The 25,110-nt window shown below is 40.4% G+C and overlaps 1 protein-coding gene across 1 annotated transcript; it reads right to left on the reverse strand.

Moving 5' to 3' along the window:
• Positions 1–240: 240 nt before the first annotated feature.
• LOC135119230 (aminopeptidase N-like) lies at positions 241–23,849 on the reverse strand. The gene is made up of 28 exons (XM_064043384.1): positions 23,698–23,849; positions 20,099–20,193; positions 19,501–19,557; positions 18,822–18,968; positions 18,411–18,492; positions 17,739–17,860; positions 16,803–16,975; positions 16,142–16,248; positions 15,349–15,456; positions 14,946–15,018; positions 12,088–12,311; positions 11,680–11,759; positions 11,207–11,319; positions 10,473–10,630; positions 9,265–9,358; positions 8,808–8,914; positions 8,176–8,316; positions 7,599–7,702; positions 6,251–6,461; positions 5,840–5,925; positions 5,457–5,554; positions 4,889–5,027; positions 4,077–4,269; positions 2,796–2,922; positions 2,155–2,312; positions 1,634–1,720; positions 1,174–1,285; positions 241–421 (listed from the first exon to the last, which is right to left on the reverse strand). The coding sequence occupies exons 2-28, from the start codon at positions 20,160–20,162 to the stop codon at positions 296–298; spliced, it is 3,291 nt and encodes a 1,096-aa protein (XP_063899454.1). The 5' UTR covers positions 20,163–20,193; positions 23,698–23,849; the 3' UTR covers positions 241–295.
• Positions 23,850–25,110: the final 1,261 nt, after the last annotated feature.

A 25,110-nucleotide genomic window follows, 5' to 3' on the forward strand; every position in this document is an offset into this window, starting at 1 on the left:
CTTATTTTGTGCTGTTGACAAGTAACACATAACTCCCAAGTATAAATTAAATTCAAAATACTTCTCCCACAAAATAAATCTCTGTAGGTTCTTTTCAAACACCAGAGAGCATTGAAATCATATTCTTTGCTAAGTTGACGCAACAGTAGCGACACAGTTGCGCAACTGTTGCTCACAAACTGTTTCACATTTCACACCTTCATTAAAATTCCACAGTTGCGCAACAGTCGCACAACAGTTGCGCAACAGTCGCGCCACAAAAAGTCGTCAACTTAAAATTACACTATTCTTACACTTAATGCTGCAACGCGTTGAAGTATCGCAGCAGATCGCTGTCGGCACGCTGTACCCACGCAGCGTTTAGCGCGATCGTGTCGAGAGCCGCTGCGATGCCGCGAGCGTCACCGAATAGCTCTTTGAACTGTTGGGTAAAAATATGTGTTAGAGGAGTATTTGAGGAGATCACTCATCTGCGCAGGACATGTTATAGTTTGTGCACATTTGCTTGGACTGCGGTGCACTCACTATTCCTTCAATCTCATAGCGCGATGGGACGACAATTCGAAACGACTGAAGAGAGATCAGGCGCAGGACCGTATTAACGTGCTTTCCGATGCACGGGTGTATCAATGATTACAAGCACGTACGTTCACAGCAGCCTTGCATGCAACAGCTGGACTAACGAGGAAGTGACACTATAATTCGTGTCGAATTTTCCGTCCAATCGCGCCATGAGAGTGAAGGAATAGTGAGTGCACCTGTGTAAAAGCAGATGTGCCCAAACTGTAATATGTCCTGCGCTGCTGGCTAAACTCCTTACATGAGACAACCGGCGTAGCCGACAATCGGCTAGGAGGACATCATCAATCATTTTCAATCATTTATTATTTCTCATCATCAAGTACAGAAGAAGAACCGGCAAGAAGCTTCATAGGCAGTCGTTGATGCTTGCTTCCCGGGGTAATGACAAAGGCCCGGTGGACTGCTGTTTGAGTATGGCTGTCATAGAGACATCATCCTCCGAGCCTTTTCCCCAACTATGTTGGGGTCGGCTTCCAGTCTAGTCTAACCGGATGTAGCTGAGTACCAGTGCTTTACAAGGTGCGACTGCCCTATCTGACGTCTTCAACCCAGTTACCCGGGCAACCCAATAGCTGTCAAAGAGACACTCACCCGGTAATAGTCATAGGGTACGGGCAGACAGCGCGCGGCCGCCTGTAGCGCGGCGGGCGGCAGCGCCGCGGCGGCGCGGAGTATGCGCCACACTGATTCTGCGCCACGCCATCTGATGTAAACGATATTTTATCTTTTAAAACAAAACATAATAATGATCTATCTATTTATTTCATACTAGCTTCTGCCAGCTCGTTTACCCACATTAAGTGGAAACCACTGCAGGAACCCGGACAAAAAGTAGCTTATAGCCTCGATAAATGGGCTATCTAACACTGAAAGAATTTTTCAAATCGGACCAGTACCTACTTCCTGAGATTAACGCGAAACAAACAAACAAACTCTTCAACTTTATAATATTAGTATAGATTTCTGATTTCAGATTCTGCATAATTTCTTGTTTCTAGGTTTGCCGACAGTTCAGATTTCCGTTAAACCTGATGAAAATGATGATTTTTACCTGCAAGTGGCTGAAAATAGAGCTGTGACCCACATCCTCCACTCTCGACTTCGCTGTGCTTCAGTAGACAACGTAGTATACGCGAACCTATAAAAAAAGATAAAAGATTAAAAAATTAAGATGATGTCCTCCTAGCCGATTATCGGCCACGGCGCCTGTTCTTTTTAAGGAGATCAGCCAGCTGCAGAAAAAACTATTGTAAAGAGGACAGGACATATTATAGTGCACAATAAGCATTTGCTTGGACTGCGGTGCACTCACTATTCCTTCACTCTCATAGCGCGATGGGACGACAATCCGACACCACCGGAGAGATATCACAAGCAGAACCGACATTAACGTGATCTCCGATGTACGGGTGAATCAATCACTTCCAGGCCCCAGGCTACTTTGTGAAAGTTTCTAAAACCCACAATGTGATTTCGGCCCGTCCCGAATCGAACCAGAGACCTCGTGCTCAGCAGCCGCGCTTGCACCAGCTAAACCAACGAGGCGGTAAAAAAAGATATAGTTACACGTACCTATAGAACAGCCAATCGTCTGTAGGCGATGCTAGAGCGATGAGTAGTGCTCTGTGAGAGTATAGAGGTCTGGGTGCAGCGTATGAGGCAGTTAGGGCCTTCCAACAGGCTTTCCAAGCTGGCTCGCCGTGTGTACGGACCCCGGCTGTGAATGCTGCCTGGAAACAATATTAGTAAGTTTAAAACCCTGAACAATTGAGACTACCTATTTGAATTCCTCAACCCTGGGGAACCCGATACCCCTTTAAGCTGGTTATCAGGCTTTTTGACTTCTGACTACTACTTCTCAAATCCTGTTCCCTGTTTCTTGTTAAAAATTTTAAACGGCAGATGTCAGAAAAGACCCAGCGGGGCCCAGCATTACCAAGGCCAGCCGGAGCTGCGGGATTGTTCCACGAGTTACCGCTGACTTGGCACATTCAAGGCCTACGAAGGAACATGATAAGTTTTAGTCAGTAAGTCTGACTCTCCCTCGCGCTGCTAACCTACAGCGGCAGAAGTCATTGATGATTTCCCATCACCCCTTGAATACAAGTTGTCAGATTCAGTTCAATGTTAAAAAAAAGATTTTTTTATTTTTTTATTGATATAGCAGCATAACAATTCATCTTTGTGAGAGAAGGCCGATTATTAAGCGTTACCTCTTGATATATCTCAGGAATTGTCGTATTTGTCTCGAGCCAGGCATCGAACAAGTCCACAGCTTGCTTCGTCACTTTAGCGTTCTCCCACTCCACGCCTGCTGTCAAAAGTGCTCCACTTAGCCATCTGAAAATGTAACAAAATAATGCTATTTTAAATCCCGTCAAAACACACTTAAAACGTTGACATCAGGACACATCATCGTCTACCTAGCCTTTTCCCAACTATGTTGGGGTCGGCTTCCGGTCTAACCAGAGGCAACTGAGTACCAGTGTGTCACAAGGAGCGACTGCCTTTTTGTCTCTGCATGCAGCTCAACCTAGTTAGGGTCAGTTCACACCGAGACGCGACGCGACGCGACGATACTCAAAGAGACCAATGATTTCGCGCTGCGCCGCGCGGCGTTGCGAGACGCATCGCAACGCCGCGAGGCGCATCTTTTAAAATCGTAGCAGGACGACGCCTCGCTGCGCAGCGAGGCGCAGCGGAACGCATCTACAAGCCGCGGGCGCCGCGCGGCCCCGCCCCCGCGCCCTCCCGCAGTCGACCACTGACAAGCGCACGAGAACTACGTATATTTGGCCGGTGCGTGCATTATGGAGATCGAGGAAAAGTTAATTTTTTTTGTGCAGCGCTACGAGTGTTTGTATAGTAGAGAAGTCGCCACAGCGGCCTCAGGCTGCACCTCGCGACGCCGCGCTGCGCCGCGCGAGGCGCAGCACCGCTCTTGCACGTCGCTCGTCCGGCGATGCACAGCTACGTCACGATACGCCGCGAGGCGCAGCGCTGCGTGGTGCAACGTAATCTGAATTCTCACAATGTAATGTGTATCTTTTCGTATAGTGAATAAAGTATATTCTGAGTCGCTCTGTGAAAAATGTGCGCGCAGCGTCGCGCCGCGTCGCGTCTCGGTGTGAACTGACCCTTACTCGGGCAACTCAATAAGTCAATACCCCTTTTAAGACTAATGAATATAGATCTCTCATTACAACCAATCTTCAAAGATTTATATATTCCATGCCAAACTTAATTTACTTCCGAGCTTCTGAAGCCTTTTCTTACTACTTAGGTACAACGCATTGAACTAGCAATGATTTTCGACAATATCTACGGAGTCTACTTCAGAATTGCTAAGATTCGAGCTACTATTATTTGGCAAGAATTAAGTATCCACAAAATGCATAAACTTAAAATAAATTAAATAAGACAGAGACAGAATAATTGCACTTTAAATTGAGTAAAATTTACTATGCAACCTACATAAAATAAAATGCACTTACAGCAAATCTTCTCCCAACCCCCCGGCCTGTATCTGCTCAGCAGTATACACAACCACTTGAGGCGGATGTAATGTCTTCAGCAACCGGTTGAGATGAGGCCCTGAACTCCCCAGTCGAAGCAACTCCCTCCACCAGGAGAGATGAGTGAGAACTACTCTCCAGGGAGCCCAGTGAGTTTCTGTGCTTAGACGAGCTGGAAAGAAGAATAGAAAATAGTCATAATAATGGCGGCTATGGCAGCTATTCGTTTAAGAGATCAGACAGATCAGCACATTTGCTTGGACTGCGGTGCACTCACTATTCCTTCACTCTCATAGCGCGATGGGACGACAATCCGACACCACCGGAGAGAGATCACAAGCAGGACCGATGTTAATGACTCTGAACTCTTTCGATCCCACAGCCCACAGTTATATATACCCCTCCTGTGTATTCTTTTTTTTCTTGGTATGGCATCTCGTAGTTCAGCCTAGGAAGCCGTGTACTGCTTAACCGGACTTTTCCCTGTGGATGCCTAGAATTTAAGGCCAGAGGCGTAAAAACTTATAACGCCCTAAGGGCACCCCCTGTGGGGTCGGACCTCGGCTTAGGGCGTCGCTGGGGAGGCAGCAAAAGGATAGGGATCATATGATCATTATTATTAAATGGGAAATTTAAAGCTACTGGCTCAGCTCGCGGGCTGGCTCGATGAGCAAGGGTCGGGAGGACAAGGAACGTGACGTCGCGGCGGACCTCGGCGGCGAGGTCTGTACTCCTGTGTACTCTCTTACCTACTCCCTTATATACTGCGGTCAGGCTAGACAGGTACTCACCGGCGGCAGCGATAGCGCGGCTGGCGGGCAGGCGCGCGGCGCGGCTCAGTACGAACGCGTCGTCCAATAGGAGAGCTCGCTCGGCCGCCGCGCCGCTCGCGTATAGAGACGCGTAACGCTGGGCTGCTGATTCTGCTGACTGGGGAGATAAGGAGTAGGTGAAGATCATCAGAAATTTAGCTTTAAGGATTTTGGGGAGAAAGATTATCAGGTACTTAGCTTCAAAGACTTTGGGGACAAAAATACTAAACTAATAAATACGTTGACTTTGACTTTGAAAAGTGAACATGTACCTACATTTATTAACATTTAGCTTCAAAACTTTTAGGGATAACCGTTTCTAGCCGCCTGCATAGGGGTCGACGACGATTCATGGTACGTCAAGGCTTTTTGGGGTGATAACGTTGAAATAGTTAAAGCCCTTTTCAAAGTTAACAGGTTTTGTTTTAAGCAAAACGGACGTTTATGTTAAATAAGTGAACTTGGAGCAAATTCCCGTATAGATTAGTAAAGCTAAGTATAAAGACAAGTCTCCAAACAAGCTACGATCTTGGTAGAAAATAATTACCTCCCCATCAGTCCTGTCTTGAGGTGCGACGCGGTATAGTCCTCTCGCACCCACGTTGTACCTCACCCACTTGTGTCTACCCAGGTCTGGTATCACCACTGTAGAGAAAGAAAAATTTTTTCATAAAGGTAAAATTTTTTAATAAAAATCTGCACAAAATCGCCTAAAACTAAGTATGTACAAGTGTAGACTCTGTTTCTTACAGTTTCCGAAAGCATCCTGTGTCCGAAAGTAACTTTTTTAGGGGCCATCATTTAGTCACTTTTAGGGAATGAAAAATTGCACTTTAATCAAAAGAATATCAAACATAATATGAGTACGAAATAGAGAGAGAGAGAAAGATTGAAGAAGAAAATACCTCCACCTTTGGAAGTGTTACTTACTTTCAGTATCGTTCATCCATATAAGATGCGTGACATTTTCCGCCCAACGTGAAGTTCTCGTTTTATTTTCTGCGCTCACGTCGTACCTGCATATGAGATAAAGAATAATAATTTTAAATCGTATGGCATGGCAGAGAATGCTAAAATATAGTCATTCTTAAGTTGCACTCAATGAGTAAGACGGTCATCATTTGCGCAGACGCGGATGCACTCTCTATTCCCTTTTGCAGACCGTTGGGAAGGCTATCCGACACGACCGGCAAAAGATTACAAGCAGGACCGATGCACGGGTGTGTCAATCATCCACTTCCAGACACAGAAGTCGCCCTACAAGACTCTAGACCAACAAGACAGTTAAATGCTGAAAGGGCTAGGCAAATATAGACTACAGATATAGAATTATAGACTTACCAAGTAGCATTATGATAATTCTGCGTAACATTCTTCCAGGCTGTAACATTATCTTCCTCCTCTTCGAGTGGTCCCACCACGAAGGTGACTGGTATGACCCACTTGTGAGGTGGTGCTTTAGTGGCTTTGGTGGGGGGGCGGCGAGTGGTGGTCGTGGTTGGGGTGGCTGTGGTGGTGGAATTTATGTCTTCTTCTGCGTCGGTGAAGTTTTCTGGGGAAGAAGAAAATGATAAACATATTAACACGTTCGAGGACGCTACAACTTGAGATAGTGTACCAAAATGACACAGTAAATGTCCATACAAATTATCATCATGACACAACCGAGAGCGGTATGCGCGCGGGACGTATTTACACGTCATGTGTGAGTACTGTTACTGCCCACTGTCAAAGGAACTTATTTGAAATAGTTTAAAACTTACCCAACGTGACAGTAAAGCTTCGATACAAGACAAGATACATTCAATAGGATTTTAACTTGAACGTTCATGAACGTTCTGTCGTAAAGTCAAAATGTTATTTGGACGTTATTGTACGTTGTGCCATATCAAAATTTCGAACGATGACGTTTAATCTCGTTCTGTCCTTGAACGTGAAGATACAAAATCGATTTCGAATTTTATAAATGTGAATGTAATCGGTGCAGCAAAATATTGCTGGCTGGCTGCTTGTTTGTGGTCGTCATGGTGACGTGAGGTGACAATGTAAATTGGAATAATCTAAAAGGGAATCCTAGAGAGAAACCAAGTTCTTGCAAAAACGATTATAGACGATGTGAACGACTAGTGTGGTTTTTTAACATGTTTTGGACCATGATTCTATCGCTGCATGATTCAAACTGCATAAAATGTTATTCTCTTTCCTTGTAAATAGGCACCCTTTCTTATGACCTCCCCCTAGAAACTCCTTTATGTACTCTTTTTTAAACTCTTATTTCTGTATATGTCCAATTTTAAGTGTGTGTATGCGTCTTTTATTGTGCAATAAAATCGATCTTCTTACTTTCTTTCTTACCCTGCCCTACCTAAGGGTGTACATAGCTTCCTAATGTCCCTTATACATATACTAGCTGGGGAGTTTGTTGCGCCACTTCTTCTTCCCAGCAAAAACACTTGGAAGTAGTGAAGGGCGGGCGTTTTGGGGACTGTCTCTAAAAAAATTCTGACGTTCAAAAAGTGCTGTTTTGCAGCCATGTTTGAATGAACGATTTTGATTTTATCGTCTGTTCTCCCCTGACCACTCTCTTATGTACTCTACCCATATCTCTCTTACATGTATTACTTGTTCTACTAAAATTGGTAGTTTAGTAATAGTTTTAGTATTCTCAAGTATCCTCACTTAAACTTACCAGGCTCATAAAATAGTTCGTCCAGATCAGCTCTTAGGTCCATGGTGAGGAGTGAGTTCACCATGGGTGGATCTACCTCCGGTGGTTCAGCTGACATCACAAACCTGGAGATAAAGGTATATCATTATTTGCTGAATTGTTTATTTATGTCTATGTATTTCTGTTTATTATAAAAATATAGATAAAGAAAAGCATGCAAATGTTATTTTTGTTAATCACAAAGATATAGATAAAGAATCACTGGTATTTTCTATAGTTCTTGAAAAATCCTACGGGAATTCAAAATACAAGATCTTTTAAGCTTTCTTTGTTAGAAGTCCCATTCTGGGCGCCAAAAACATATTTGGCGCCCACCGTGGGACCGATTGGTTTACGATTTTATTGTTACGATCAAAATGTCCCTTTTGAAACGAAAGACATAATACCTAAGGATATTTATGGGAACCCTCAACAAGAATTGTGCTCTGTATCTTAGATTGACTGAACAGTCATCCAAAAAACACACTATATTCGTCTTTCAGAATACTTTTTATACTCATTGTATATTTATCAAGTCCTGTTAACCTAATAGGCTTACCTTTCTTGCTTCAACAGCACATCATTGCCTAACGAAGACGCGCAGAGCAGTGGATATCCAGGTCGTTCACACCACCCATCCCATGCGTTACTGCCTACTCCATCATCTTGACCGTCACGTTCTAATGCTCGCCAGAGATCCCTGGAAAAAACGGGGATAATATAATGGTTACTTGTAGAAAGAAAGAATCATTTCTTTGTAAGAATATGAGTGGCTGTAAGTTTATAGATATCCAACTCTAGCTACATATATGTATATGTTCTGATTGTTAAAAATATTTAACTTTAATCTACTGAGACGTTTTATGTCAATTTATTGAAATTGAGTGAATCGTATTTGTGTGTGTAAAATCTGTGTCTAATATACCTGCAGCTTGTCTTTGTATGACTTTGCGTTAGATAATGTGCATTTACATTGACACACATATATGATGATTTGAGGGCGGAGTAGACACAAATTATTTCCTTCAAATTGCAACATTGTGCGGAAAAAATAGACTAACAATATTCTATGTTCGCGAATAAAAGTGAAATAATAATTTTGGTGGAATTTTGCATCAAGAACTAGATCAAGTCGCGAGTAAAAGCGAAGAATACCTTAATTAATTATTACTAAATATAAGTTATAGTTACCTGGCATCAGCACTAGCAAAGCGATGGTCGCGCAACAGTCGCGCGAGTGCGGCGCGACCGGCCGCCTCGCCCGCTGCCTCTATTGCCATACTTACTATAGCTGCACCCTACAACAATATCAATTAACGACGTATAATGTGCACATATGCATTCTAAATATTAATTTATAAAGTTATCACTTTGGGCGGTGAAATCGAAGTTGGCGCCCACCGTGGGACCACTGCACAATGGCGGAATGAGAAAGTTCGTCACCTTAGAGTTGATTTTCGCTTGCACTGTATAAAACTACAAAATTCAATTAAGCCAACAGGGAGGAAACGGTTCTGCTAAATACAAATAAAGAAATAGGACCAGATCGCCCTATTCTTTCCAGCACTGAACAATTTCGCGGTGTATCAAAAATTTGTGTCTAAGGAGGACTAAGAATTTATCACTCAAATATAATATTTTAAGATACCTTGTGTAAAGAGAGTTCATCAGTAGCACTCTCTATGTCGGCTCGCTCCAGCCGCGGTGACGCGACCGCTCTCACCGAGTTACTTGAGTCCAACCTGCAATACAAAAGTTTGCTTCATTTCATGATGTTAGTTTATCAGTTGGTTAATCACTCAGATCACTTGAAAGGTTGGAAAAGGTAGAAAAAAAATCTATGCAGCGATGTCCTCCTAGCAGATTATCGGCTAGGGTGGCTGTTGTCATATAAGGAGAAGAGCCAACTGCTCGGGACATATTATAGTGCTCGCACATTAGCTTGGACTGCGGTGCACTCACTATTCCTTCACTCTCATGGCGCGATGGGACGACAATCCGACACCACCGGAGAGAGATCACAAGCAGGACCGACATTTACGTGCTCGGGCTCAGCAGCGGCGTTTGCAGCAGCTAGACAAAGGACGCAGTTAAAGTGGCCAGCCACACAAAGCCTACCTCAAAGCCGGTAGCACATGGTCCAACAGTAGCGCGTCTGCCGGGGTCTGAGCGTCGCTGTGAGGCGGAGCGGGCACCTTCTCTGCGAGGACTGATGTCAGAGCTTCCAGTAGCCACACAAACCTTAGAGCCGGTAGCACATGGTCCAACAGTAGCGCGTCTGCCGGGGTCTGAGCGTCGCTGTGAGGCGGAGCGGGCACCTTCTCTGCGAGGACTGATGTCAGAGCTTCTAGTAGCCACACAAACCTTAGAGCCGGCAGCACATGGTCCAACAGTAGCGCGTCTGCCGGGGTCTGAGCGTCGCTGTGAGGCGGAGCGGGCACCTTCTCTGCGAGGACTGATGTCAGAGCTTCTAGTAGCCACACAAACCTTAGAGCCGGTAGCACATGGTCCAACAGTAGCGCGTCTGCCGGGGTCTGAGCGTCGCTGTGAGGCGGAGCGGGCACCTTCTCTGCGAGGACTGATGTCAGAGCTTCTAGTAGCCACACAAACCTTAGAGCCGGTAGCACATGGTCCAACAGTAGCGCGTCTGCCGGGGTCTGAGCGTCGCTGTGAGGCGGAGCGGGCACCTTCTCTGCGAGGACTGATGTTAATGCTTCTAGTAGCCACACAAACCTTAGAGCCGGTAGCACATGGTCCAACAGTAGCGCGTCTGCCGGGGTCTGAGCGTCGCTGTGAGGCGGAGCGGGCACCTTCTCTGCGAGGACTGATGTTAATGCTTCTAGTAGCCACACAAACCTTAGAGCCGGTAGCACATGGTCCAACAGTAGCGCGTCTGCCGGGGTCTGAGCGTCACTGTGAGGAGGGGCGGGCACCTTCTCTGCGAGGACTGATGTCAGAGCTTCCAGTAGCCACTGGGAAGACCACCAGCGAGGTGAGACTGTGCCGCCGAACCACTGAAGAAAGATAATATAAAAATGAGAACAGGATACGAGGATAGGGCAAATAATTTTGTTTTCGGGTCTAGACTTTAGAGGTTATGTTGAGACACTAATATCGAAATTGGAAATGGAAAGAAATCTTGGAAAGCTTAAGAAGCTCATTTATAACAACTGTTTAGGTACTTTGGAAATTCAACGTAAAATTCATATTAGGCAGTTTTAAGAAAAAGTACGTCGTTGTCAGTGAACTTAACAGAAATCTTTATAAGATTTGTGATAAAGTTTTAACCAGCTTTTTTTCAAGATTTCGTTCTCAAGGAAGAATCGTTCGGGAAATATCCTCAATGAGGATTGAAGAAGCTTTAAAATAACATACCTAGTGTCGCACGATATGAAAGTAGATGAAACTCTAGAAACTCTAGAAACGGTCATAGGCTTTCATCAGAGCTGATACTGAAACGCCACTCAGTTTGAAAAGACAGCTTAAATCATATTCAAATATAACGTGATTTTTTCCGAAAGAAAGATAGAATGCTCCAGAAGCTAGAGCGTCAGCTAGCTTCATAAAACATAAAGTTTTCTAGAATTTACCTGTTGAGCCAGCAGTCTAGCAATAGTCTTGGTATCAGATAGAGTTGTTGGTGACAATGTGATCAGCCCCCACCCTTCAGAGTATGGGTTCCCGCCTTCAACCACTACGATGTCTGAAAGAAAAAATGTTCTCGTAACTATGTGATCTTAACTATCTGGTGGAGCAAAAATAAACAAGTGTGAAATCAGACATCACTTATTTTCTCACTAATGGAAGCCAACATTTTAAGTAAACTCAGACTTTTTTTGACTGTTTGCTGATTCGCTAATTTGTACCATCCGACCAACTCACAGATACATCGACTGAATTTAGTTAAATTAAGTTTAATTTAGTTTAATTAAAACATAAAAAATACAAACATCCGAATTGAGATCCTTCTTCTTTTTTTTTGGAAACTCAGTTAAAAATGATGTAATATTGGTTGTCAAGAAGTTTAGAAGGAGTTGAAAAACCATAAATATACTCAACTCACCAAACTTTGGAAGAGGGTATGAAGTGTTCAGCTCGTACGAGAAATGTTGAATAGTTTTCTGCACCCATTCCAAAAGAGGTCTGTAGAAGGAGATAAAGATTAATTTATTTTTGGCCAAACACATTTATTTTTGGACAAGTCATGAGGATAGCATGTTTTGTGACTCATACATACACATACACCCTTTCTACTGCATGGATTTTGATGCAACTTGGCAGTAACAGAACTTATATTTCCAAAGTTAGAGAAGTAGTTCCCTCGTGTCGTAGATAAACCACGAAAATCGGTTTGCAATGTCTTTTTATCTTTTATTTAACTTGCTCTGTATGTAATTTATGCAGCATTATTTTTGACACGCGACTTAGAAACTTAAATTCCAAAAAACCATAGATAATTTTAGATACTCACCCCGATTCATCCAATATAACTTGCTGATCGCTATACAAACTGATCTCCGGCGGCAAAACCTCTTCCTCGGGCTCAACCGTCGCTTCGGGAACCATCGTGTTCACTTCGGTAATGTTCGGTGCGTCCGTCGGTAACAGCGGCGCCGCTCGGCGTTGTAACCGACAGACGGCCAGCGAGATCATGTGCGGAGCCATCGGCGGCGTTGTTGAGAACTCGTCTTGTAACTATAGGGTAGAACATACAGGAATAAATTTTAAGCAGTGCGCAAAAAAAACTGGTGGTACAGAATCATTAACAGAACATATCTGCATCATCAGTAAATTTTTTTTGACGTGACAACGTCTTATAAATCGATGGAGCCGGCTGCACGCACGGAAAAACATGACTCATGCGGCGTTACCTCGCTCTGAGGCGTTCCGTTTAAGGCTTGAAGTGCAAGCGAGAGCACGCAACGAGCGACAAAGAGGCACGATCGGCCTCCGCGTTCGGCAGCGTTCGACATCTGACGATCAATTTCTTATGACGTTGTCACGTTCGACTATCGTCAGTAAACCGACTTTACAGACAACCGTTTTTTTTTTCATTCTTTTGTCCGCCCTAAAATCAGCAAAATATGGATACTAACTATTTTTACGCGCTAGGAGTAGCGCTCGCGTCAGTAAACCGGTTTCGCGTTGCCGCCCGTATCTACTACGACGACTGTGACCGTACAAAATAAACATCTTTCGATATCAATAACTTTTCTTTTTGTACTAAAACACGACAAAATAAAAATATACGTATGTATAAAACTTATTTGACTATAAGTTGACAAAGTTTGCGCACTGGATATAATTCATTCCTGTATAATAGTGTGTTTGCTTGACACAGGAGCACTGTGCACTCGGCCATCATCGTGTTAGCTTCGGTAATGTTCGGCGCGTCCGTCGGTAACATAGACATAATATTAGTAAACAGGACTGCGCATATAAACCCAAAAAACGAGCCGAGTGAAACAGTTAGTACGGAGGCTGTCTGTCCCTTTTTAATAGGGTGACTATGAGATTAAGCTATGTGAGACAAATCCGAATTTGCTAAGATTATTAAACACAGATTGGTATTGAAGTTTTAACTTACGCAGTTTGTGACCTTAAGATACTAATAAAGGCTTTTAATAGTTAGCGGGAATTAGCAGTATAAAAGCAGGAAGATTCGAAGTGAAGACTGTTTTTTTTGTATTTCTACTTCATATATAGACTGCTGAGCCATTTATGTCGCCTTTTTTCTTTTTTTGGGAAGCTATAACAATAGTACAAAAGTTTTAAAATCCATCACCCATATTTTGACTCGTTACAAGAATTCATGGGCACCCTAGTTGTTTGGTTCACGAAAATGTTATTATTAGCTAACCTGTGGAACGATATATTGCAACCACCATAGGATTCACTTTTACAAGTATAAACGCAACACTTTTTCACCATTTAAATAGTTTAAATTGATTTAATACAAAAAATATAAACAAAATTTTAAATGCTGATTACGCGCCAAGAATGTTCAGGGTTACCGCTAGAAAAAAAAAAAAACAAAATAAAAATGTATGTTGTTTATGTTTTAATAATAAATACGAATAAATTAATGCGATTGTTATTAATATGTTGACTTACAATTGTTAAAATAAGATAAAAATTTTATGTGATTCAATTGTTTTTTGCGAAGACAAAACTTTTGATCACAACATTTTTTTATGCTGGCAAGGTGTTAGAAAGAGACAAACAGCCTCCGTTCGAACTATCCCTCTCGGCTCGGATTTGCCTCTGTGTATTATGCAACCAATTTAGTACCTTATTGCGTTAGAATAGAGTTCATTTTCGTAAATATATATTTTGAGCGTGCGCAATCTTGTTTAGTAATATTATATCTATGGTCGGTAACAGCCAGGCGGCCATCTTGGATTTGTAATGACGTTTCTTAGATAGTCATTGTATTGTCAGAAAATCTTGCTCAAAGATTCCGTTACATAGTTACTACCATACATACATACGGCCCAAGCTTATAAAAGCGTGTTAAATAATCTGTACTTTTTGAAGGTAAAGTTTAAATAAAACAGCTCCCAAAAACGCCCTCTCTTTACCACTGACCTATGTGTTTTTGCTGGGAAGAAGAAATGGTAGAACAAAGTTCCAGCAACACATGTCTGTCTGAATGGTGTGTATGTTCTAAAAATCCGGTTCTATACAAAACTAACATCAAAATTAAATGAGACCGAAAGCCTCAGTTAATTGTTTTGTATATGTGGTTCAGTGCAGCCACGTGGATCAATCACAATCCATGCTTGACAGTTTTGGTCCGTAGATGGCTGACCATCTTGTCATGACGAGTTCTTCCGTGTTTCAAGAGGCACGATTAATCGATGGGTTCCGGCTGTCATTTGAACATCTTTGGCAGTCGTTACGGGTAGTCAGAAGCCAGAAAGTCTGACAACATTTCTCACCAACAGCTCTCGGTTGCTCAGTCAGTGAGGTGGGTGCCCAGGAAACTGCAGTTTCTTGGGTAACCAACTGAGCGACTTCGGCAAGGTATGCAGTCGCTCTAGACATTATAATTGAAACTTGCTAAATCAAGGTACGATCGATCCATTAAATTGTGTAATATTTTCATCGAACAACATTTGTATTGTATTATAGTTCTAATTGTTTTTAATTAGTAAGTGTATGTATATATTAGGTAATAAGTTAGTTGTATGTTGTATATATATTTATTATTAAGTTATTGTAAAAAGTTATTTGTAAATAAAAGTATTAACTTTACAATAAACATTATTTTAGATAATATAGGTATTTAATTGATCGCCCAAAAGGCGCGTTAGTTGTGGTACTTACCAGTCGATGTCCCAAATAGAATCCGGCTTCTTCAGTAGCCACTATGGGCATATTGGTTAGAGACACGTGGAATCTGTGAAATCAAAACATATTATGTACTTACTTCCAGTCAAACAAAAACATTTTTTTTAAAGTCCAGAGATAGAAATAAAGTCGGAAAAGAGTATTGGTATATTTCTGAATTGTGTAATCTCACCTCACCAAGTATAGCGAGCAAGTTAAGTATAGGTAATAAGCGCCTCGTAAAGATTTTTACTTTTCAATTTTTAATTTTAAGTTTTTACTTTTTCTTATAAAGAATATGTAATAAATATAAAAGCAGCATAAGTTAGGAAGAAAACATTTTGTCATCTGAGTTTTTTTTGATAATTTCCATATTTAAACGTATACGTTATATGCTCACCTGTCCCTAACGATAGTAATTTTGAAGGAAGCTCTGAAGTGCGGTTCGTCGAGACACGGGAACGCTGACCGCGCGTGCGTCAACCAGAAACGTGAGACTGCGCAACGACTGGAAGGAATAAACAAATCATTATGTGGGTTTATTTACAAATCAAATACATGTAATAAAAAACTATCCTTGTAATATTTTTTTTAATTTCACCACTAGATTTATTTACATAGATATTTACAATACATATCAAAAACTATCCTAGTAATTTTTCTATATGATACGTTTTCCGTTTGAGATTTGGACCCATGTCCAAATGGAACTTCTTCCTTCGGGTTGGAAATAGTCTACTACTCATCCTCGATAGGTAAATGTTTTTTTTTTTTCAAATCGGACCTGTTTTGTCTGAGATAAGCGCGTTCAAGCAAATAAAAAATAACTCTTTAGCTTAAAAAGTTTATATGCGGAGTCGCGGAGTATTTCCCATGGGACACAGGTGCAACAACTGGCAGAAGCTAATAACAAAAAATGTCACCTAGTGAGGATTGGAAAAAAAAATGTAAGTTTTGTGAGAAGTGATCAACTTCGGACACGTAAACCCGCATGACTGCGGGATTGTTCGCGCGAGTTACCGCGGCGCTGGTACATAAAGAGCTTAAGAAGGAACATGGTGGGGTTTAGTCAGTAAGAGTCTGACACTCCCTCACGCTAGACCCACATCGGGAGGAGTCATTTGATAGTGAACTACAAAAAATATGAAACCGCTTCAGCTGATAATATAATATAAGATAAATAAGAAACTTACTGTCGATGTGTTCCAGTCAAGAAGAAGCCTCGTTGCTTGTCACTCCTCTCCAACTTGGTGATGAAGCGAAGACTCAGAGTGTAGTTGTATTTTCGACGGAGTTTCTCCTATAAAAGAAGATATAAAGGAAACTTTTAATTCATCATCAGCCTTTTAGTATCCCACTGCAGGAAACAGGACTCTTCTGATGAAAAGATGAAAAGAGAATCACCACACTTGTTCAAGGTGGATTGGCGATTTTAAACTTGAAGTCCCAGTTTCCTGAAGTTTCCCTTCTCCTTTACTTAGTCATTGATGTCCTGTCCTTGATATACTGAAAGAAAGACCTGTATGCCTACCCTTTTCCTGACTTTTAGATGATTGCCAACGACAACTAGTCCCACAAATTATCGTGCCTTCTAAAACACACAGCCAACTAGATGAATATATGGCTCAACTATAGAGACTTATTTAAGTACCATATTGACCTGGGACCCAAGGGCTGGCTTTTATTTTGCCATTCAATGCAGCCAGCCTTTTGGGTACACTGTCGGGTGACAGCGATGAGGACCAATTTTTCAACGCCCTTTATTAGTTTTAAGTTTCTTTTTTATGTAAATATAGATTTAGTTCATTTTAAAATAATGTACAGTCTATCTTTTTAAATACATTATTAACTTACCTTAAACTCAATATAGCTCTGATCCGCCTGCGGGTACTCCAAGGTCTTGGCTACCTTAGGTCCGAGTGACCCTCCAGACTTGAACAGAGCTCGTTCAGTGACATTCATGTCTCTCACGTTGAGGACTACGAAGGTCGTGTCCCGGTCTACTTTGAAGTCTATTGATACTTCGCCTGAAAGGAGATTATGAGGATATGAGGAGGAGAGGGTATGAGGATTTTGGGGTAAGTATTGATAAATGCAATCTATAGTGTAAGGCGATTATCACCCGGTACAGCGAACCGCCACGGAGGGTGGTGGCGCTCGAACAAATGAGCACCGCTCGAACGCGCGGTCAGGCGGTGTACGTGTGTTAGGCATCAACGGATTTAATACAGGTCAATGCGACATGAGATCCGCTTCACCGCCTACCGCGGTGCCGTGTGTTAATCGCCTAAGACTGCTTGTCAGACTTGCTGACCTCTGGCCAAATAAGCTGCTCTGGCAAATATGTGCAAACGACATCTGGGACCTGTAGTGTATCGTGCCCTTCGAAATATGGTGTCTAACCTCCATTACCTCTCTATGTAGATTAAACTATCGGCCGATATGTAGGTGTATGGATCGGTGGTTGCTTGACAGTTTATTTTGATGGACTATCTTTTCAAACTTTTTAGTTGCTCTGATAAATAACTGTTGTCATGTATATTTCCATATTGATTTTTATAAACCCAATTAAACTATCGGAAAAAATATTTTTTCAATCCAGGGCTATTGAAGATTTTGGAGACAGTAAAAATCTATCAAAAATAAGTTAAAAAGTAAGTTTATGTCAATTATGTATAGGTATCGTAATTTACGAAGAAGAGAATTGACCAAAGTTTTCAAGGCTCTTTTTATTAATTAACCTTTAAATATAGAATTATGCATATATCATCATCAGCCTACTTCTCTTACCTCGTAATTCTCCAGTGGTCAAGTTAGGGTGTAGCCACAGACTGTAATGCTTAGGTATGATGAAGGTAGGCAGTCGAGCGCCGCGCCATGGGAATACCGCCCCGTTGCTTGCTATACGCTCTCTGAAAAATGGAAAAAATAAACATAGAAGTTGTCTCATTTAAAAACGCTTGACTTTGAAAGTAGGTTTTGATAAGATTTCTACCTTATTCGACCTGTAATTGATGAGTTTACACACCGCCCTTTGCAAGATCATAAGCTGAAAAAACTTTTTCATTACCTACTTATTCTACTCCACAGCTGTAGGTACATTCTGTAAGACTTCATTCTTAACTTCGCATCTGAATCCGTAGTGAGTTTCGTGATTGGCATTCTCAAACTACACTAGCGCTACTCTTGCGAGCGTGTTAACAAGTTGAACTAAATTAAACTCAAGATTTTGACAGATAAAGTATGAGATGACTTTTAGAACGTTTTGAACCGAATGTGAAGTGAGAGTGAATAGCGAAGTGAAATGCGAGTTGTTGTCTGAATTTTATAGAATCGACGTACTGGGCAAAGACCTTTTCTATCTCAAAATATAAATATTGCTTAAGCGTAGTTTGTGATCCAATTTAAACATGAAAGGATGATTATTGGACAATATACATGTATATGTAAAAAGTAACTCACTTATTAGAAGCAGCCACACTCGCTTCAGAATCAGTCGGTGGTTGTCCCGGTATTAACGTCGCTTCTCCCGCACATGGGCAATCTGTAACAAAAATCATTTTCAAGTTATTTCCGGACTTCCGATTTTAAAAACTTTTATCGCATTCCAAAGCTTTTCGTATATACGCCTAAAAACGAATTTAATAGTAATTTGACGAAAATGTTAATTAAACGCGTATCTTACGTTGTATTAAAGTTAAAACCCCTCTCTCTACAAGGTGTTTTTTCCTATTTATATGTTACATCAACACTAAATTAGTCCCATTTGGGCGCCAACAACAAATATTAGTCCCATTCGGGCGCCAGAACCTCCCAGGCCTTATTGCAAATGATTATTATGACGATATATTTATAGTATGATCTATAACTTACCCGGTTGTGGAGCAGCATACACCACGATCAGTGCCGTCGCGAACATAGCAGAGAACAGGACTGCTGTGAGACATAGCGCTCGCCTCTGTGAGCATACCGCCACGGGAGCCTCGCGTAGCTCTCTCGCTTCTCTCGCTTTGTCTGTGTCTGAAATATAAGTACCTTATGTTAATTTACGTATTCTATGAATCAGTATTAATGTATCTATTTATATGTGATGCACGGTGGTTTTACTCAATTCTATGGTGGGGGCAGCTGAATGATTTATTGTAGAGAACCGTTGAGGAATTCGCAAATCTATTATTATTCATCCGATTGAGTCACCAGTACCGAATCTCATAGGGTTTATTGGTCACCTCAGTGTAGTTTAAAATAAATTAACTGAAAAAATATACGTTTACTCAAAACGACGAGAATGCAAGCAAAAGAATAATTAATTTGAATCGAGTTTTTGACATAAGAATATGGATTGTTTTTTGTGATTCGAATGTTTTGGGAGCTACAACGCAAACATACATACAACATTTAAAAGATCGCTCTTTGTAGGAGATAAACTATACATATTTAAAAAAACTTGAAAATGAAAGAGTTATATGCCTATTTATATATAGTATAAGTTGTGTTAAAAAAAATACTATGAGTTTAAGTTTATAATAAAATTGACGGGGTTTCTACTCACCAGCTAGAAAAGCGACATCATCCAGATCTTGATCCACCATGTTACGCCAGGCAGCTGCTAAACACAAACAATATTGTGCTGTAATACTCTGTACATAAAGTCTAACTAAACATCGCAACTCTTTAAAAACTTGTTGTATAAATATTCAGAAACAATCTCTAGGTAATGAAAATTGCAACTTGAAGTAACTACTAGTGCCCAAGCGCATAGATAGGTATTTGTTGTAGTTGGGCGCCTGCGAGCTACCAAACATTATTATATTTTGTCAGAGCTGGGTGCCAAAAAAATTTAAGTCCCAGTTGGGCGCCAAAAACATATTTGGTCTTACTACAAAAATCTGAACATCTGTTGAACACTTGTCTGAAAAAAGTGTGGCTGCAAAACGGACCTTGTTTCAAAATCATAATCTATTTTTTTTTGACAAGTGTTCAACAGATGTTTTAAGAAGTTTTTGTGGTACGACGGATAGGTACTAGGAGGGCCACAAAACCTAGATCAGTTTTTAATACCATTTACATCGGTGATTTGTGCAAAATGTATCAGTAGCTGCAAAGTGGGAAACCACAAAGGATAGTCAGTAATGATATCAGAATCATACCCTTAGCTGAACCGTTTCTATCGGCTTTGTATTTGCCGATCGGCTCCATCTGTATGCCGTCCATCTCACACCGACGCCGGCATGCCGACGATCACCTGAAACGAAACACGCAATGGATACAGTATTTATATTAGCAGTCTTGAACATCTTTGGCACTTTTTACGGGTAGTCAGCGGTGACAACTAGCCCGGGTAACGCGGGTTGAGATCAGATAGGCAGTAGCTCCTTGTAAAGCACTGGTACTCAGCTGCATCCGGTTAGACTGGAAGCCGACCCCAACATAGTTGAGAAATGGTCCGGTAGATGATGATTTTGATTAACAATAGTTTATACTAATATAATAAAAATACTTTTTTGTTTGTTGGTAAGGCTCCGAAATTACTGAGCTGATATGATCAATTCTGTCACTGTTGGGAAGCTACACTATCCCCAAGTAACATAGACTCCATTTTATACGGGTACAGAAAGAAGCTTTTTCATTATTTTTCAGACCAAACATAAGTACTTCCACAGTTCAAATAAAAACGCGATAAACCAAAAAATACTTCAACTTCTTCACGAAATAAAAACAAAAGTACAAAACCAGCGCCATTTTCAAGCACCAACAACACTGAAATTACTGAAAACTGGAAAAAACTTTTACCACAAAAAATAAAAGTGACGAGGACAAAAGCCACGGAGGAAGGAAAGATAGCGGAGATGCCATAAGGAAGGTAGTGGTCCGTTCAGACAGACCGGCTCTGAGAGGAGAGCAAATTCTTAACACGTTGAAAACGGTTTGATTTTGCGTTATGACATCTCCGCTAGTCATTTTTTTTCTCCACGTCAAAAACGCATTCAGACTCCGCTTGAAAAAAGGTTCAAAGCGAGCAAAGTGCTGTATGAAAGCGAGACGTAAATAATCGACTAATTACTCCCCACTCTAGTTTGTCTGTGGTTTTAGTTCGTCATTTCCTGTTGATCTTAGTTTGAACGGAACGTGGGGAGTCGTTGGGGCGTTAAGAGGAAAATGACGGAGGGACGTAAATATTGTGTGAAAACTTTTCAGTAAAGTTTCAGTCGTTTTTTTTGCTAGCATTGTGAAGTCTAGCACCAGTTTAATCCACCCCGGGTATGGTAAGGGCGGGTAAAAGATAATTTTCAACAAATTTTAGGAAAACTGGGAGACAGTGGTGGCTTAGAAGTTAAAGTATCAGCCTGTCAAGTACAAATTGTTGTCATTTGAACATTTTTGGCAGTCGTCACGGGTAGTCGTAGAAGCCAGAAAGTCTGACAACCTGTAGCAAGGGGTACTGTGTTGCAAGGGTATCTGGGTTGAGGCGAGGTCAGATTGGCAGTCACTCCTTGTAAAACCCTGGTACCTACTCATCTAAGTCCCTTTAAACCAGAAGCCATCCCCAACATAGTTGGAAAAGGCTAGACTGATGATGAAATATATGTATACGTACCTACTTTTTTAGAATATCTTGGACAGAACCTAAAGATGCAGGAAAAAAAAAAGGTTGAAATTTTTACCTTCACCAAGCCACATTATAAAAAAAATCGCAAACAAAAACACTCCCATTAAAAGTCATAAAGAGGCGATCATACGGAACTCATTACGCTCCCCTCTGACGCGTACACAACGCCGCCATTTTGTATCCCCTTGCATTCCCGCGCTTTTGCACGCAAGGACTGCAAGCCCGGTGCCCCATTAAACTAGCGAGCTAAATAATGGGCTTATAGTTGAGGCAGGCTTTTATAAAGAATGTTCGCGAAAATTATAGAGGGTTTTTAGAGGATGAAGAGTTATTTGAGGTTATATGAAGGTATATGAACGGCAAAAACTGTCAACGGCTGTAAAATGCTAGGAAAAATAATGCCCCATTGAATTCGGTGCGAGCTAAATAATGGTCTTATAGTTGAGGCAGGCTTTTTAAAGAATTTTCGCGAAGATTATAGAGGGCTTGTAGAAGATTTAAAAATGGAGTAATGGTTTTTTGAGGTTACGGGAACTTGAAAGGCAAAGGTTTTAGTCGTAGGTACCTACCCAAAGACATTTCACATTTTCACAAATAATAACTTAGAATTTATTTATTTTTTCACAACTTCAAAGGACCGTAGACCCAAATATACAATTTTGCAACTAAATACCTTCACACATTTCCAAAATTAAGGGTCATGACTGACAGATAAAAAAACCATTGCAAGGGTTAGGTACGTTTTCTCCCTTTCGAGGTACAGAACCCTTAAAAATTTCGAACGTATCTGGAAAATTTTCGACCCGTTCAAATTGACAATTTCCCGTCTAGTCGTACGGAAATTGCTCGAGGTGTTGCAATTAAATTTTCTTCCAATGCAACTGATTCTGTACATCTCTCACTTTTCTGAGGATATGACTAATTCAGTAGTTTATTCATGAATTAGTAGATATGGTTAAATTAAAGAAAAATGCATAGAAATTAAAAGCGTCTGCCAAAACTATAATTAAACATTTAAGTATTTATAAGCCAAATTACTTCACTCAAGGAGTTCCACAGCACCGTTGAATTGATTTTGCAATATATTACGCATGTTGTTATGTATTGCTGTTGGGGTACCGAAAAATAAATAAAAATCATATTCGGACAAACGTGCCAAAATTGAACCTTTATGTATCGTTTTATCCTTTAGAAAGTTTATTTATTATCTTTAAAACTTAACTGTCAATGCGGATTAGTGATTTCAGCCTCAAATAAATCCAGATTTCCTCACAATGTTTTCCTTCAACTATGGCGTCTTAAAACAAATGTAAAACGTAATATCCTAGGTTTAATAACTGCGTAGTTCAATCTAATTATTTTTTAATTCCATTTAATTTACTTAAGCTATTAATTGAGAACCAATCACTTAGGTTTTGTTTGTACTATTCCTATATTTACCAACCTCCATATCGTAGATCTACGTGCCACCTAATATTTTATCCATCTGTTGATTCAGTTACGAAAGATAGATTTTTGACACCAAACCCCAAATCAAAAAACAAGTGACGTCTAATTCCTATCTTTAGTAATCAAATCAAGAGATTGAATATTGGGAGCGACCGTAAGTAGATAGGTACATACATTACCTTACCTTGATCTAATGAAAATTGACACTGAAAATACTCAGCTGTCATTGGTGAACGAATAACCTACTTTTTATATAAAAATAACTTTAGAAAAACATTTAAGTACCTATATAGCTTTTCGTTATAGTACCTATATATTAATTTCCCTGTGCTATTAAGAAAATTAATTATCTACCTTGATTAAAATTATATTTTTAACTATTAAACGGGTATTGGGTTGTCCGGGTAACTGGGTTGAGGAGGTCAGATAGGCAGTCGCTCCTTGTAAAACATTGGTACTCAACTGCATCCGATTAGACTGGAAGCCGACCCCAACATATTCGGGAAAAGGCTACGCAAATGATGAGATGATGTGATTAAAATTGTATTATTTTAAGACCTTTTGTATCTTGGAGTATGCCCACCATAAATTAAGCAATATGCAAGATTATTCCATACTTAATTAAAACAAAAACATTAAAAAAAAACGAATTCTTAAAGGCGTCATTACAATTTTAACTAAAACACTCACCGATCGGTTTTCCTCAGAAATTATTCGTTCAAAAACACTATATATTTCAGCACAAAACACAGTATTTTCTTTATAATATTATTATTATTTTGCACAAACAATTTTAGGACCACAATTTCACGTTGCGAGCACGAGGAAGTCGGAAAAATAATGCTTAGAGAAAATCGATGGCGCCCATCAACCTAGCGTGAGAAAGAGATGGGTTTATGAGAAAACTCGCGAGTAAAAAGGAGTAAGAGAATATGTCAATGTGTGAGTGCAAAATGGAGGGTGATTTTGTGTCTGTGTGCGTGAATGGGGTTCGTTTATGAAGGGGTACTAATGGTAGGAGAATTTTGCTTTTCGAATTTGCAATTTGGATGGTTTTTTTTTATTTTAATGTGTAGATTAATTATTCTTAATAATTATGGAAAAATAAATAGGTTCAAAATGTGTTACTGTACTTCGTACTTTTTTAAGTGAATTTTGTTTTTGTTTTCTTATAATTTTCCTATTTTCCTGTCGTTTCGTCAGCAACGGTACATACAATGGTGGTTTTATAATGATACAATTTCTTATTTATTAATTCAATTTATTCATATCTTAACTCAAGGCAACTTACTTAGTACCTAGATTTTCTTAAAACCGACAAATTTCCACTCTAGGTACCTATTAAATCGGTTCAGTATTTTCAGTATGAAAGCTGTTAAGATTGTATCAAAGTAATTTTTTATACCAGTATACACAGGTTTTAATATGAGACAATAATAAAAAAGATATATACTTACTTAAATAAAATTAAACGAATCTCGCTCTCAAACTCCAGTTTCATTAGAAAGCGAGATAGACAGACAGAGTTACCTGTTACCTCCTTATTTATATCATTAAGTGACTAAAGTCGAGAATTTCTCACTTACATCTCACTTTGCTGACACTTGCGTGAGTAATGAGAGCAAAGAGACCTATAGTACCCCTGTGATCTGTATTTAGAGCAGTGGGGATGCAAAGGGTGCAAAATCACAGAATCACAAGTGCATCGGCGCAGCGGCCATTATTTCATGGCTATTACTTACTAATATTAGGCTGTTTCTCTTACTATCCATCTAATTTTATACTTCTACTAGTTGCTTGTATAAAATTCGAATAAATAAACTATCTAAGGTACTAAACAGTAAAAATAAAGCCTAAACATTTGTTTTGCGAGTGAGCCGGTTCTTTGCGTTATAAAATCACAAATGAAGTGGCGTTAGTTTTTATATATAGATGATAGTACTAGCGGTTTTGTGTAAAACTGTGTTTTGCGGGAAATAATACTCGTAAAGGGATAAAATATAGCCTGTGTTACTCGGGAAGAGTGTAGCTTTCAGCCAGTGACATCTGGTTAAGATCGATTCGGTACTTTTGAGGTTATACCATTACAAACCGATTTTGTTT

The sequence above is a fragment of the Helicoverpa armigera genome, chromosome 31 (genome assembly GCF_030705265.1).
Source record: "Helicoverpa armigera isolate CAAS_96S chromosome 31, ASM3070526v1, whole genome shotgun sequence".
Lineage (NCBI taxonomy): Eukaryota > Metazoa > Arthropoda > Insecta > Lepidoptera > Noctuidae > Helicoverpa > Helicoverpa armigera.

What these genes read in the sequence shown, in the direction of transcription:
- LOC135119230 (XM_064043384.1), bottom strand. Translation starts at nt 20,162, where the DNA reads ATGGACGGCATACAGATGGAGCCGATCGGCAAATACAAAGCCGATAGA. An exon ending in GACCACTGGAGAATTACGAG is followed by an intron (nt 16,976 to 17,738) that starts GTAAGAGAAGTA and finishes ATCTCCTTTCAG; the next exon opens with GCGAAGTATCAATAGACTTC. An exon ending in TCTATTTGGGACATCGACTG is followed by an intron (nt 12,312 to 14,945) that starts GTAAGTACCACA and finishes TCTACCCTATAG; the next exon opens with TTACAAGACGAGTTCTCAAC.